At 30.1% G+C, this 15,132-nt stretch overlaps 2 protein-coding genes across 2 annotated transcripts; one reads left to right on the forward strand and one right to left on the reverse strand.

Annotated features, from left to right (window-relative positions):
• Window positions 1–428: 428 nt before the first annotated feature.
• LOC143193483 (uncharacterized) lies at window positions 429–13,374 on the forward strand. The gene is made up of 7 exons (XM_076399712.1): window positions 429–673; window positions 3,735–4,499; window positions 4,564–4,733; window positions 10,101–10,288; window positions 10,344–10,462; window positions 12,709–12,870; window positions 12,929–13,374. Exons 2-7 carry the CDS (start codon window positions 3,735–3,737, stop codon window positions 13,253–13,255), a joined length of 1,731 nt encoding a protein of 576 aa, XP_076255827.1. The 5' UTR covers window positions 429–673; the 3' UTR covers window positions 13,256–13,374.
• LOC143193487 (zinc finger CCHC-type and RNA-binding motif-containing protein 1) lies at window positions 13,363–14,505 on the reverse strand. The gene is made up of 6 exons (XM_076399716.1): window positions 14,246–14,505; window positions 14,081–14,192; window positions 13,960–14,031; window positions 13,764–13,910; window positions 13,617–13,706; window positions 13,363–13,564 (listed from the first exon to the last, which is right to left on the reverse strand). The coding sequence occupies exons 1-6, from the start codon at window positions 14,356–14,358 to the stop codon at window positions 13,430–13,432; spliced, it is 669 nt and encodes a 222-aa protein (XP_076255831.1). The 5' UTR covers window positions 14,359–14,505; the 3' UTR covers window positions 13,363–13,429.
• Between the last annotated feature and the right edge of the window lie 627 nt (window positions 14,506–15,132).

Raw genomic sequence — 15,132 nt, forward strand, 5'->3', positions numbered from 1 at the left:
TTTTCAAAGTAATATAATAACATTTAAACTATAGAAATGCCCCTATTACGTAGCTAGCACATGCAATTTTAAACTCACTTATGAAATCAATAGAAATAAAATAGACAAAAAGAAACAAATGAAATGTATTAATTTAATGTCTTCATTTAAGTACTTAAATTACTTAAAATTAATAGTAGATCATATAAAAATAACAACATGAAGTTAATTAATTTTAACAAACAACCTAACATGTAGTAAGCACAGGTGTAGATGGTTTATCCTATCTTTCCATCCACCTTACCGAAATCCATCTGTCTCTGGATTCCATTGGCTGGAATGGGACGATACCGTCTCATCCCGAAGATACCCGATCGCATCTCTACTGTCAGTCGACACATCCATGCTCTTCCCGGGTTTAAAAATATGTCACTTATGACTGTCATCTTAATTACGATATGGTGTTTAAATGGGTAGCATGGACAATTTTGGATCCAGCCACCACAGATACTTTTAATTGAAATTGATGGCATAGTGAAGGTGTTATTTTTCGTTTTTTTTTATTTTATTTTTATTTCTATTCTGTTTATTTCGCGTTTATTTTGTTTTTGTATATACATTTTTTTTATTTTGTGCTACGAAAAAAGTGGAAAAGTTCTGTTTCCCTTTCAACGAGAACATATTGGAAAAGAAGGTAAGTCAGTTTAATTGATTATGATTTTTATTATGTTTTTAACTTTATATCTTTTAGTTAGAAAATATATATGCAATAATATCAAAAATATATACAAAATATAATTCAAAAAACTCATGACTTACGCAGAAAATTTAAATAAATTTCGAAGTATAAATTTTTAAAAATTTATGGTTAATTGAATATTGTGTATTTTCAACAATAAAATCATAAGAAATCACAACAACTTACTAAAAAAATAAAACTAATCCTAATTATTGATTAGTAGTAATGTTTAAAGTATGAACTTTATTAATAAAAGTAGAGATACTATATTATACTTACATTACTATTATCATATTACAATGTTAAAAGAATTAATTTAGTAACAATTATTACATGATGAAAATAGTATAAATAAAACCCAATCTAGATTCAAATTATTAATATTAATAGTTCTATATTAGGTAACATTTTGTACACTTTAGATCATTTATTTTATTTAATTTTTTAAAATTGTTATTTTCTATACAAGTATATTTATATTTTTAATTCAGTAATATTAACCTAAAATTATTCTTTTTGCTTGGCACTTCGACAAACTTTACACAAATGTCTTAATTTCCAATGTTCTTTGATTTCAAAATCTATAAAAAATGACTAAATTACTTATCTATATCATATACTAGGTCATTATTAAATTATACGAATGAATACCATTTTCAAAAATCGAAGAAATTTAAATTTCGTTCTAGAATTATTTATATCCAGTATCTTAATCTTGTAATAATTTACTTTAATTTTATCTCTAATTACATATAAAATTTTCAAAGGAGAAGCTTCAACATACAGCTAACATTTGTTAAACATATTTTTATTGAAACCGTATATGAAAAAAGTGTTTAATGAATTATCAAAGTAAATTAAACATCTAATTAAAACAAATTTATGTACATTATTTACGCTATATATCAAATTTCATCCCGACTCGAATTTCAGCCATCAGTAATATGTTACTAGAACATTTCATTGTAAATTTCCAGTTTTTTTAATAACGATAAAAACAACATTTGTTTGTTTTAAAATGCTTGATTATTTTGATACAATTTCAGTAGCACCAAAAATAAATTACCAAAGAAATATAATTTAATCCCAAATAGCATCCATGTTTATGGTATTCTTTGGCTATCTTTTGAATCACTCTAATCTTCAACCTTTTTTTCACCTTCTTTATAATGCTGTAAGTAATAAAATTCTTATTGAAAACAAAGTTAAATCAGAAAGAATATATGGTCTTATTTTCTGGTAAGAAAATTCAATACATTTCTTTCAGTGATTTTATCCATCTAGCAACATGTTTCTGCATATTGTTTTGCTTTGAATCTTATAGAATAAATGCTATTAGGGCAAAAATTAATTATAAAGAAAGATAAATCTTAAGAAACAAAAAATGTTTCAATGTATTTTCGCTCTGAATGACTCCATATGAGTTGTATATGTATAATTCCGCTATAATTTATTTTAGGACGATTTTTTCTAATATTAATATTATATAATAATATTACCATGTCCGAGTAACATAAAAGAACATTTTTATACTAAAAACGACAATCTGTAGTGAGTATTAACAAACATATTATGTTTTTTTTTATCAAAACTTTTCCTTTTTTGGGTTTTTAACAATGTATTTTTCCATTCTCCATTTTTTATGCATTATATCTTTAAGAAAGAGAGATTTATAAACAAAATTAAAAAGGCTTCCGATTGGTCACTGCCAACTTAGCCATTCCTTCTTAATGGGTCGAACTGAGCGACCTCTGTGTCCCAATTATGAGGAACCAATATCAATCTTTCAGATTTTGGCGAAACTCAGAAATATATTAACTGCCAGAACAAATCATAGTTTGTCTGATTCTTCGAGGGATGCGTTCTTACCTCAAAACATGCCCAAATTATTTGATTTCCTCAATGATCAAATTTTTGTTGTTGTTCTAGCTTGGCCAGAACATTTGTCAAATCATCTAGGTTAGATAGCGGACCCGGATGCCTGAAGCGTTCCTTATTTTCAATCATTGTTTCTTTATTCATATTTTTCCTCATATGGGCTGCACCTTTATTTGACCTACTCATTATAATACTTCATATAATAACTGCGTAATTTATTGAGTATATATCTAACACTGAAAAGAGAAATATTAAATATTTTTAACAAAAAAATTGAACCGACTTCAAAAAATAAATAAGGAACTCGTTAAAAATAATCAAACTTAGATTTTTAAACAAAAAAAAAGTTTTATATTATTTTATAGCCCAAACAATACAAACCTAAAAATATAATTTTGTGAAATACACAAAAAATTAAATTACGAAAAAAACAAATCTAATTTGTTGGTAGTACTTAAAATAATATTGTAAATAGATAAATAGGTTTAGGTAGGGATTAAACTAAATTGTGTGTATATAGTAGAATATAAAATATGTGTAGTGGATATGTTAAATAAGGTTTTTGTTTATTTTTATTATTTATTATAACGACTCTTATCCACATATTTTATTTTAAAACGTTGTTTTCTTGTGTTAAAAATCTAAGTACGATTATTTCTTTAATTTTTAGTGAGTTCCTTATTTATTTCTTGAACTCGGTTCAATTCTTTTGTTAAAAATATGTTATAAAAGACAAGAAGATGACATTTATCTATAGCCAATTTTATTAATTATTTAATTTATAGCCAGTTTTATTAATTATTTGTCTAGATATGTGTTTTATTGTTGTGTCGGTTTAGTTACTGTTTTATTTCATTGTTTTTAAATTCTAATAATTATAACTGTTAACTGACCCTGCCTTATTGTATTTGGAATTCCTTAAAACTAGTAACTGACTGTGGGGGTTTCCATTAATATTTCTTGGTCTGAGTCTCCAAAAAATGCTAAACGTTGAATGCTAAAACATTCAATGTTTTTGTCAATTGAACATTTTCTAGGATATAACAAAATATTAGTTACATTTTTTATTAGAATTAATGGATAAGTATTATATCTAATTTATTTTATCAAACAAAACTAATTAAGTATTATTTTCAAGATGTTGCAGAAATCCATCATGGAAGGACCTTACGAAGCAACAGAGCCAATATACAACCCCCTGAACAATTACACCCAAACCGAATTAATGGAGAAATTCAATCTGGCCTTCTATGAAGCCCAGTCGATCACTAAGTCGGACATTCTGGAAACGATCAACAATTTTACAACCGCCCCCGCTACCAAGACCCCGTCGGCGTTTCCTAACGAAGATGACGACAAATCCTGCGACGATTACCTCATCGATTATCTGATATCGGAGGATTCGGCAGCTAGTCCCTCCAACTGCGACATCAATTTCGACTTCAACGACTTCGTTCACGACTTCGAAAACGTCCGAGAATCATTTTCCGACTCCACCACGACCGTGGAACTAGATACCGAGACGTTCACCACCGAAAGCTCGACCGAGACGAACGATTATTGTACGAAATCGAATCAGTTTTCTAATTTTTATATTCCTCCGCCTTTGCCTGTCAGCATGGAGAGGCAGAGACAGATCTCCGAAAGTACCGGATACGGGGAGACGGAACCTTCTCCCAAGTTCGCCAACACATTCGACGACATCGATTTGTGCGAGGGTTTGTCCAACACATCTATCACCGATATCGGAGACTGGACCGAGATCCAAGACTTGGACGAATGCGAGCAGAGATATGCCAGTCCTCTACCACCAGTTGGAACGATAACCAAAAATAATTTCGATTTTAACTGCTACATTCGCAGTATACCGGTGAACGATATGGGTTTCCAAAATTTTAAACAGGTTGGTAAACCCTAATGTGAACATAAAGTTAACAACATTAAAAAACGAACCACTTGATTTTCAGGATTTCGAAAATAAAAACGAATACGGCCATTTACTTGGATCCTACACACGCAACAATGAGTATATATCAAATTGTAGCGAAAAAGAAAAGAAGTTATGTACGGGCGTTGAACAAAACCAAATGGTCCTCACCCAATCAGATGCCCTGCTTAATGACGATCCATTATTAAGGTACGTTGTCCATGCAGTAATTTTTTATTTAAAATTTCTAGTCGTTACTTTTTAGCTGATAAAAATAACAGTTTTTGACCTTTTTCTTGTTTTTTAATTTTGTTTTTTCTGTTCTAAGTTATGCTAAATTAAAGTACTATAAATAGAAGCAGTATGAAAATTTTAAATTATATTTATTTGTATTATTAATTTTATTTAAAAAATTTAATATATATTTACAAATAAACAATGAATCAAAATAGCGCAGGTTTAAGTGGTCAATAGAAAAAGTAAGTCATATATTCTGAAAGAAAATGACGAAATATTAACTTTTCTTGTTATGCACAGTAGAATCCTCTTTCATTATAAACTAGTATTAATCTGCTAACTTTTATCATTCCATCTTCCTTGATAACGCTCTTCTATCTGTTTTATATCCTGGTGAAAGCACACCTTGTACGTCACTCACCATTCCAAGATCTGAGGGAAAAATCGAAATGGGAATACATGAAATTTATTTTTAAAGACATTCTGTACTCCATCATTTTTATTTTTTGTAACAAGCCGTTCTCTAAAAACTCGGTATTTTAAGTTTTAAAATTGCCTAAACATCCATGAATTACTTTCTTTGGAGATAACCAAGCCGCTAACTCTTACGCGACAAGATTTTCATGGAATCCATTGTTTTTAATACGTTTTCTTATTTGTGGGCCAACAAAAATGCCTTCTTTTACTTTAGCATCACTTAATTTAGAGGAAACAAATACAAAAATCCTTTACTTTTTTATATGTAAGGGTAGAAGAAACACATATTCTTGGGGAATAAGATGTTCATGTGCAAAGTCAGTTCTTTTTGGCCATTCTTTAACTTTATTTTGGTGTCTCTACTGTCCCACGAACAGAGTAAACAACAGTACTTCCTGAAAACTCCCTGTAGTCCACGCAATATAGCAACAACTTTTAAATCAGTGCAAACTTTCCAGTTATATTCTTTGTATTTGATTAAGTCTAAAATTAGTTTCAGGTTTTCATACCTTTCTTTTAAAATCACTGAATATGCATTGTGGAATAGCACAGCTTTTAAACGTAAATAGTATTCACACTGTTACTAAGGAACGTGACGTGTTAGGTAACCAAACCAATAGACAATGTTTTTAATAATATTCCAGAAATTCAAAACACATAATCTTATTTATGTTAGAAAAATTAGGTCACATGGTGTAATTATAATATTTTTATTTAATAGTATAAATACTATGTTATGTTAGGTTATGAAAGAAAATCATTACTTCCTTTTTATCCATAGCCAGCTATTAAAATATTATGTTGTGTCTAGTTTATGTTATTGTTCGTCTCTTATTAGAAATGATCATCTAGCCAGCATATATAGCGGACAAAAATATAAGTTACGCCTTAAACATGTACATTTCAAAAGGATTTTAGTAAATATCTTTGATTTTGATTTTTTTAAATTATGATATAATTGAATATTTAAGAACCTGTATATTAATTAACACGGTGAGACAAAATAATAAGCAATAAAAAGTGTCAGAACTTATAAATTGTTAACCACATTGATTTCTAATGCTATAATATACCAAAATATGCAAAACAATTGCTTCAATGATGCTGGAAATGTAAGTCTACACTTCACTCTTTGCTCTAAATCAATCTACGATGGTTCAATTATATTGAGGTCTGGCGGTTGTTCTATCCGGTGAAGATGTTTGGCAGCAATATGCAATAGTGGTAAGAACTTCACTATTGAGTGTTTCAAGTTCATTCGCTGTAATCTGGCCAGTGATGTGAATAAGAGAACCAGTTGAATATCACGATATTGCTGCTCAAATCATAACAGATACTTCTTCACTATTAACTGCATGAAGCAGGCAATACAGGTCGTAGACTACTTTTGCGGTTCACCATACCGATACGATTGATTGGACCATACCACATTTTTCCAGTCATCATATGTTCAGACTTTATGACCACACAACATTTTTGTAGCTTAGCGCAGGCTTCCGTTATAAAGAATTTCGCAACCGCAGCTTTTCCATGACTGTCAGCTTTGTGGAGTTATCACCAATAATCCGTCATCAAGAGTAAAGTTATTTTTGCTAAAACAGTTGTATTCCACAATTGTGTTTTACCTTCTGCCATCACTTTTACCGCGGTAGATGTGTGCCAAAATCCATTTAATGTTCTTCGGTCTATGTTAGTTATCTTTGGGTTTCGTCCACTAATCCTCTTCGTTGATCTTCACCATGTTTGGTGTATGTATATACGTTAAATATTCCAGTTGTTTTCGTGTTATACACTGCAAAAACATATATAACACTAAAATATAACCTACAAGTCCTGGCATGTAAACAGAACAATACACACATGTCGCCTTATTTACACGAAAGCAATGTTGCCAACATGCAACAAAAAGTACAATATTACATGGTATTTATATTATGTTGCCTATCCCCTGTATATAATTACTCAACACACATTCCTTTTGTTTCTATTAAGTTAAATAATGTCAACTACTGTTCTTATTCTCATTCTTATTATTATATCTTATTCCGATAATTTGTTCGCTTTAAGAGGTTTTTATTTAAAAAAGTCGATATATTTAAGTCGATAAAATAACAGAACAATTGAAAAATCACCGGCCTACCATAGTAAAACACATTTTTTTGGTAAAATTAGTTTTTTTATTCAACATAATCCCTTCAAGGGCGATATACTGATTATAGCGATCCTCCAACTTTTCGAAACCATTTTTGTAGTATGATTTGTCCTTTGCTTCGAAATAGGCCTTAGTTTCAGCGATCACCTCTTCATTTGACGAAAATATATTCCCAGCGAGCATTCTTTTGAGATCTGGGAACAGGAAACAGTGGCTCGGGGCCAGATCTGGAGAACACGGTAGATGAGGAAGCAATTAGAAGCCCAATTCATGGATTTTTACCATCCTTTTCACTGACTTGTGGCACGGTGCATTGTCTTGGTGTAGCAGCACTTTTTTTTCTTCAAATCCGGCCATTTTTCGGCGATTTCGTCCTTCAAACGGTCCAATAATGCTATGTAATAGTCGCTATTGATGGTCCTTCCCTTTTCAAGGTAGTCAATGAAAATTATTCCATGCGCATCCCAAAATGCAGACGCTATAACCTTGCCAGCGAACTGTTGCGTTTTGCCACGCTTTAAATGCAGTCCACTCGGATGACTGTGCGAATGATGGAGCCATGTGTCATCCATTGTCACATATTGAGGCAAAAACTCTGGTCTATTACGCTTAATAATCTTCAAACACTGCTCCAAATCATCAACTTGTCGTTGTTTTTGGTCAAAAGTGAGCTCACGTGGCACCCACTTTGCACACAGCTTTCTCATACCCAAATATTCGTTAATGATATGATATACACGTTCCGTTGATATCTTTAGATTGTCTGCTATTTAATTCAGTTTCAATTTACGATCATTCAAAATCATTTTGTGGATTTTTTAATGTTTTCGTCGGTAACAACTTCTTTTGGGCGTTCATCGTCTTCGGTGCTCATTTCACCACGTCTAAACTTAACATACCAATCCTTAATGGTTGATTTTCCTGTGGCAGTGTCTGAAAACTCGGCATCAAGCCAAGTTTTTGCGTCAACTGTATTTTTTCCTTTCAAAAAACAATATTTTATCAACACGCGAAATTCCTTTTTATCCATTTTTTTCACAATGACAAATGTTGCTTGACTTAAAATGCTATAATTCACAAACCAATGATCCGACAGCTGTCAAATTTATACACGCAACTTTTGAGCTAACTAAAAAACAAATGAACTTAATTCTCGTAGCGCCATCTCTGCCAAGCCGGGGACTTTTCAATTGACCTTGTTATATTTTAAACTAGTTATTTGTTGTCTATATCAAAATAATAATTTTTAGCCGGCTTGGTTGGCGCAGTGGTAAAGACGGCAGGACGGTCCTCCTACTCTTGCCCTAGTCGCAAATTTCGTGATCGGTTGTAAATTTATGTTTGTGATTGTCCTAGGCAAGAGTGCAAAATCCGACAAGGAATATGATCCGAGTCACGCCAGTAACCAGGCTCCTACTCTTGCCCTAGTCGCAAATTTCGTGATCGGTTGTAAATTTATGTTTGTGATTGTCCTAGGCAAGAGTGCAAAATCCGACAAGGAATATGATCCGAGTCACGCCAGTAACCAGACTGAGTAAAACCGGATCTCTTCTGGGATGATCATTGGTCACTCGCCAGTCGGTAGGTTTAATGCTAGGGACCGTGGTTCGGAGCCCACGTTAAACTGTAGGTCCAGTCCAAATAAACCCTCGTTGGTAAAAAGGAAATTTTAAAGTATTGAAAAAAAATACAATTTTTAAATATTTGAAAATAAAACTGACTAATGGGACATGATTGAGTAGCATCATCATAAGTTTCTAAAAGAATGGATGTAGAGAAGTGTCAATTAAATTTAACAGTTGTTTGCTTAGATGCACCTAATAAAAACTTTTTAATTAATTTTAATTTAAAGAGATTCATTTATGTACTTGTGACAATTATTTATATAGTCAGTAATGATCTTAAGCCAACACTATGGTTTCATGTAAAATTGAACATTACTGTTAATTTTAATATCTTTCTGTAGCCCAAATACCTAGATGTTTCCCATATTAATTTTACGAGATCTATACTACGAGAATGTATTTAAACATTATCTTTAAATCATACGTATGATATAAAACGTAAATATAATTACTGGGTGGAATATATTGTTCAATTCTATCATATCGTTCATTTAGTTTGCTTCATCATGTGCTTCAAATAAGATAAGTGGTACTGTTCATTAAAACCTTGAATTTATTCAACCAAAAATGCTTTTAAAAGAATTTCAGCTTTATAGAACATCAGAAAAAATAATAATTGTAACAAGAAAAAATTACAGGTTGTTTGAAGAAAGAAGTTTCTCTGTTTTCGATCTGAATAATTTTACATGAAATGATATTTTTAAAAAATTATAATTTTATTCAAATTATTCATACTTAAATTATTATATTCTGATCTAAATATTTTGTTTTCGTCAATTGGCTTATTAGATTAATGCGATTTAATATTTTTTACAAAATATATGATATCTAATGTTTCTTTTTAAACTCTCAATTCGTTTCTATTTCATTTTTTAATTTGTATGAAATATAAAACCCAAGAGAAATCCAGTAATCAAATATCATTGTATCTACTCGTTTCACTAAGGAACTCCAAACTATAATCTTAGAGTCATAGAACATTCCACTTACTGAGGCAATATCATTGAAACATCTAACTAACAAGATTAAAGAAAAAAATTCTTTATTAACGTTCACTTACCTACACCATTTAAACTGCATATTTAGTTCCAGCAATACATTTTACGTGAATCAATCGCACGCAATACCTCCGGAATATGAATACGACCAGAACGTACCTTACGTGGAAACACCGGCAAAACTTCAATGCAAATGGGAAAAATGCTACCAAATATATAATAGTCAAAGCAGTTTAGTGGCTCATATAGAAAAATCTCACGTGGAAGTAAAGAGAGGTAAGTAAAATTTCCTTTAACAGGAAAATTCCATTTAAGTAAACTCTTTTTATAGGAGATGAATTCACGTGCTATTGGGAACAATGTCCAAGAAAAACCAAACCGTTCAACGCGAGATATAAACTTCTCATTCATATGAGAGTACATAGCGGAGAAAAACCAAACAAATGTCCGGTAAGTAAAAAACAAATTTGCATTGGCACAGAAACGGTATAATAAAAACACATTTACCCTTAAACGCTATAGGGATCATCAAAATATTAAATTCAAAGACGTAATTGTACTAAAAGCGCCTTTTAATTTCGATTTACAGTGTCATCATACATATATAAATCCCTTATATAAATCGCATTATTAATACCATGTTATTATTAAGTGTTATATACATCAGTTACGTTAGTCAGTGTTATATAAAAGCTCCTCCATTTCAGTAACACCTATTCCCAAAGCAAAGAAAGTTATTTTTAAAATCAGGATGTGTGTCAATTCTAATAATATTACCAAATTTATATAAGAATTTTTTAATGATTTCACAATATATTTTTACGTATCCTAAAATTGTTCAACTATAACTTTCAACTATACTTTAATACTTCCATGTATTAATAATTAAATATTCTAATTCTGGATCATATACAGATTGCCTTTTGTATGTTGTTTTAAAACACACCATAAGACAACTGCTGCGGCTGGTAGACGGTTAGTAAATTAAACCGTGGTTTGTCACTTCTCACCTTCCAAAATAATAAACAAATGCCGTCTTGGTATTTAGCTTAGGTTAATAGGTCGAGGCTTGACTAACCCTTATATAATATTGTCTTTATAACAATGATTTATTATGGACAATAAATTTTGCATTAAAATAATTATTCAAAATTGGCCGAACTATTAATGTGCAAAGAAATAATCAACATATGCAAACGTTCATTCATTAAATTGCACTCGAGCAAACCAAAGTATAAAATAGGAAAAAAAAACAAACCAACAACACGACATCGTTTATAAACGTGAACGGTCCAAAAAAAAAGAACACCCAGCTATCTAGATACGTTAAAATAAAAATAAATATCTCGTAATTAAATCTACATGAGCTCATATGTGCCAGGACTTGTCTGTTTTTCAGTTCGGTGTTTTTTTATTCTTCAAGTCATCACTGAAAAGCTCACTGACTTTCTCGTTGTGGCAGGTGGTTGTATATATTAACAGTGTCGGCGTTTCGAACATGTGGCAGTGGCGTACACCAACCCTTGTTTGTTTACAATATTTTTTCGGTTTGATTATAGCCATTCATAATTTTTGTTTGAATATTGTAAGAATAATATTTTGTAATTAAGTTGTAAGATTTATAAATAATGTCGTAATTTAAAACCGTGCATGTTTTTAATACTCTTTTTATTTGTATAGATTAAAACAAGACCTATAAAATTACACTTCTATAGTCACTATGAACACGTACCCTTCAATGAAATCGTTTTTCATGTATGCATTTGTGGTGAAATGTGGGAATAGTCAGGTATCAAAGAAACTTTAGTATGGCAACAGTTTAAACCTTAATTGATTGTTTTCGTACTGGGTTTTAAGCTGCGCTGACTACATGAAAAATAAATATTTTCATAAACTATTAAAGTATTTTCCCAGAAATATTTACATTCAGCTAGTCCAAAATTATATTATATTATAACTTCTATTATAACCTGAGTTTACACCCAAATTTTCATACAAAAAACCCATTTTCATACAAAAAAACTAATGCTAATATTTTCATTAATTATTGAATGTCATTTTACTTCAGAACCGAATTATACAGAGTTCATCAATCTTAAAACTCAATGGACTCAAGACTCAAGTCATACCCAAAACTTATGAAATAGCCTAAATTGTCAATTTGTATATATGTAGTGTATATGTAGATGAAAATAATTATAAAATTTGTTCCTAAAATAAATTAATATATACTACGCCAATGGTTGCAGAATACGTTAGACACATATGCTCAATACAGAGGATACGTCCAGATTATATTTCTAATTCTATTTTTGAAATCCATTATAGCTTAGCGGTTCTAATAGTCTTATTATGTTAACTCTAATGACCCCAGAAGTTATAGTATAATTTGATACTGTTCGCTTGGCGATACAGACAATTTGGCTCGAACGACCAAAAAAAAGTATGTCGGAAAACGGAAGTGTCGATTTCGTACACACATATTATTTGTTGTCTTTGAATGGCGAACGAGTGACACAAAAAATTGCACACATTTGCGCTTGTATTCAATTACATCCGACCATGATGTAATATGATTATAACGAAAGCTGCTGCAATAAAAACATTAAAATAAAATATTAAAAATATCCAGAAGGTGGAGAAATAATATTAAAAAACGAAATCGTAACAGAGATATAATACATATATTTTTACAGTTTAAAGGATGCAACAAGGCATTTTCCAGGCTAGAAAACTTGAAAATTCACCAAAGGAGTCACACAGGAGAACGTCCCTATCTTTGTCAGTTCTCTGGTTGCTCTAAATGCTTCTCAAATAGTTCGGATAGAGCTAAACATCAACGTACTCATTTTGATACTGTAAGATAAACAAAAAATATTTGCGGGCCGTTACTTAATATTTATTTTTAATTTTTAGAAACCCTATGCTTGCCAAGTTTCTGGTTGCTTAAAGAAGTATACAGATCCAAGTAGCCTACGAAAACATGTAAAAAACCATACTATAGAAGAACAGATGCAAATTAAGAGAAGATCTGTGGAAGATTCAAACAATGCATCAAATATTTTAGCCAAAAAGTACCTGGACCCTAGCAGACAAAAAGCTATAAAAGTTAAACCTCAAGTTGTGTACAATACTAGTATAGACCACACCTACTCAAATGTCCCTCAGTTATTATCAATTAATATTAAACAAGATTTAAAGAACAAAATTGAAAAAAATAAACTCAGACGTATCATTTATTAATAAAAATATTTTGATGTCTTTAGTAATTGTATATTGACCAATCTCATGTGATATATGTATTTAAGTATTCTATAGTTTATATTTTTTATTTTTATTTTAATAAAATATTTTTAATAGTATATACATTTATTCACTCCATTGATAACAGAAACATACAAAGACCTACTAAAACATTCATTCGCTGTCTTCTTCATCACTAAAATAACAGTTTTTCTTAATTTTCTTTCTTCTAACATCTGTATCATTAAGTTCATCATAACAACCAGTAGCAACTTTATGCCTATATTCTTCCAATTCACGTTTTTCTTGCTATAAAATATTTAATTAGATTGTTAAATATGTTATATCAGAAGTTTAATACCTCACTTCGAATAGCAGCACTTAAGCTTTCTTCATCTGGAAGTACCTTAATTTTATCTTCATCGGAACTTTCAAAATATTCCCTTTCTTCCTAAATTAATATAATATTAAACTAATTAACTATTCTTTTCATTAATATGAAATTTACCTGTGTTAATTTACGCTTCTCCTTTTTCTTCCTAATTCTTACCTTTTTTGGAGGAGGCTCTCTATTACCCAATAAGTTTTGCGAACAACTATAACTTAAATGACCAATTTGACCACATTCAAAACATTTTGTTTTATCGGGATACTCCTATAAACTTTTTGATATATATTACATAAATTTTACATATTTAACATACCTTTCTTCTAATAAATTCAATTGTCCTGCCATTATCCTTAGCTATACTGGCTTTTAATGTCCTCCCAAACATCTATAATACTAGTAACATCATATGATAAAATCGAAATATATTTACTTGCCTCTTTTAAATTTACTTCCTGGGCACATAATTTAGCATCTTCCTGCTTCAAAAATAATATAAAGGCCACCCCTTTGCTTTTTCTGGTTTGCCTGTCTTTCATAACAGTCACCCTACAATTAATATGTGTAATAACAATAAACAAGGCATATATAGTTACACCAACTTTACTATTTTTCCATATTTCTCAAAGATCTTATGCAAATCATTGTTTTTTAAATCAAAAGGTAAGTTAGAAATATAAACTGTAGTTTTACTAGGAGCTAAACCACCACTCATTATTAAATTAGCAGATCTATATCACAGAATAAAATCTATATACTTTAAAAATTAAAAACACCCTTCTCTGAATAAATGTTATATTCATAGAATAGAGAATGAATAGAGAATAGTCTCTCTATTCTATGGTTATATTTAATCATAATACAAGGTTATGTTTACTAAACATGGAATACGGATGCGGAAAAATATCGATATTAAATTCCTTGTCTATATTTTTATATTTGTTATATCGATATTTTTCGATATTTTTTCAAAATAAATTGAATATAATTTTTAATAAATATTGTAAATAGGTACTTAAGTGTAAAGGTTCATCACATTCACGTTAAAGGTTCATTTTTAAAAAAAATATTGGGATTATAAAGAAAACTTACTATAAAAAGATGTAGCAACTACAAATAGTATAATTAAAAATTGGCTTATACATTCCCTTAATTTATTATAAATTTGAACAACGTAATGTGAGTTTAACTAGAATTTTGTAGTTTTGTAGTTTTTTTAGTAAAGGTATGTCAAAAATATCACTACTTCTTAAGAAATTTAGAATTTTTTTTTTGCTAATATTTTAATATTTTTATTTCCTCTTATAATTGTAGATATATATTTTTTTGTAAAATATCTTTTTTTTAAATACTTTTGAAAAAAAAATTATTCTCTGATATATCAATAGCTCAATACTTTTTTAAAAATATGAAAAACCATATATCGAAATTTTTTTGAATATTCATAATGTAATATCAATATTTTTGGGGGGCTAACACCCCCAGTTAC

Source organism: Rhynchophorus ferrugineus, unplaced genomic scaffold (genome assembly GCF_030347505.1).
Source record: "Rhynchophorus ferrugineus isolate W39M unplaced genomic scaffold, kcgeb_rfMv2 rfM3, whole genome shotgun sequence".
NCBI lineage: Eukaryota > Metazoa > Arthropoda > Insecta > Coleoptera > Curculionidae > Rhynchophorus > Rhynchophorus ferrugineus.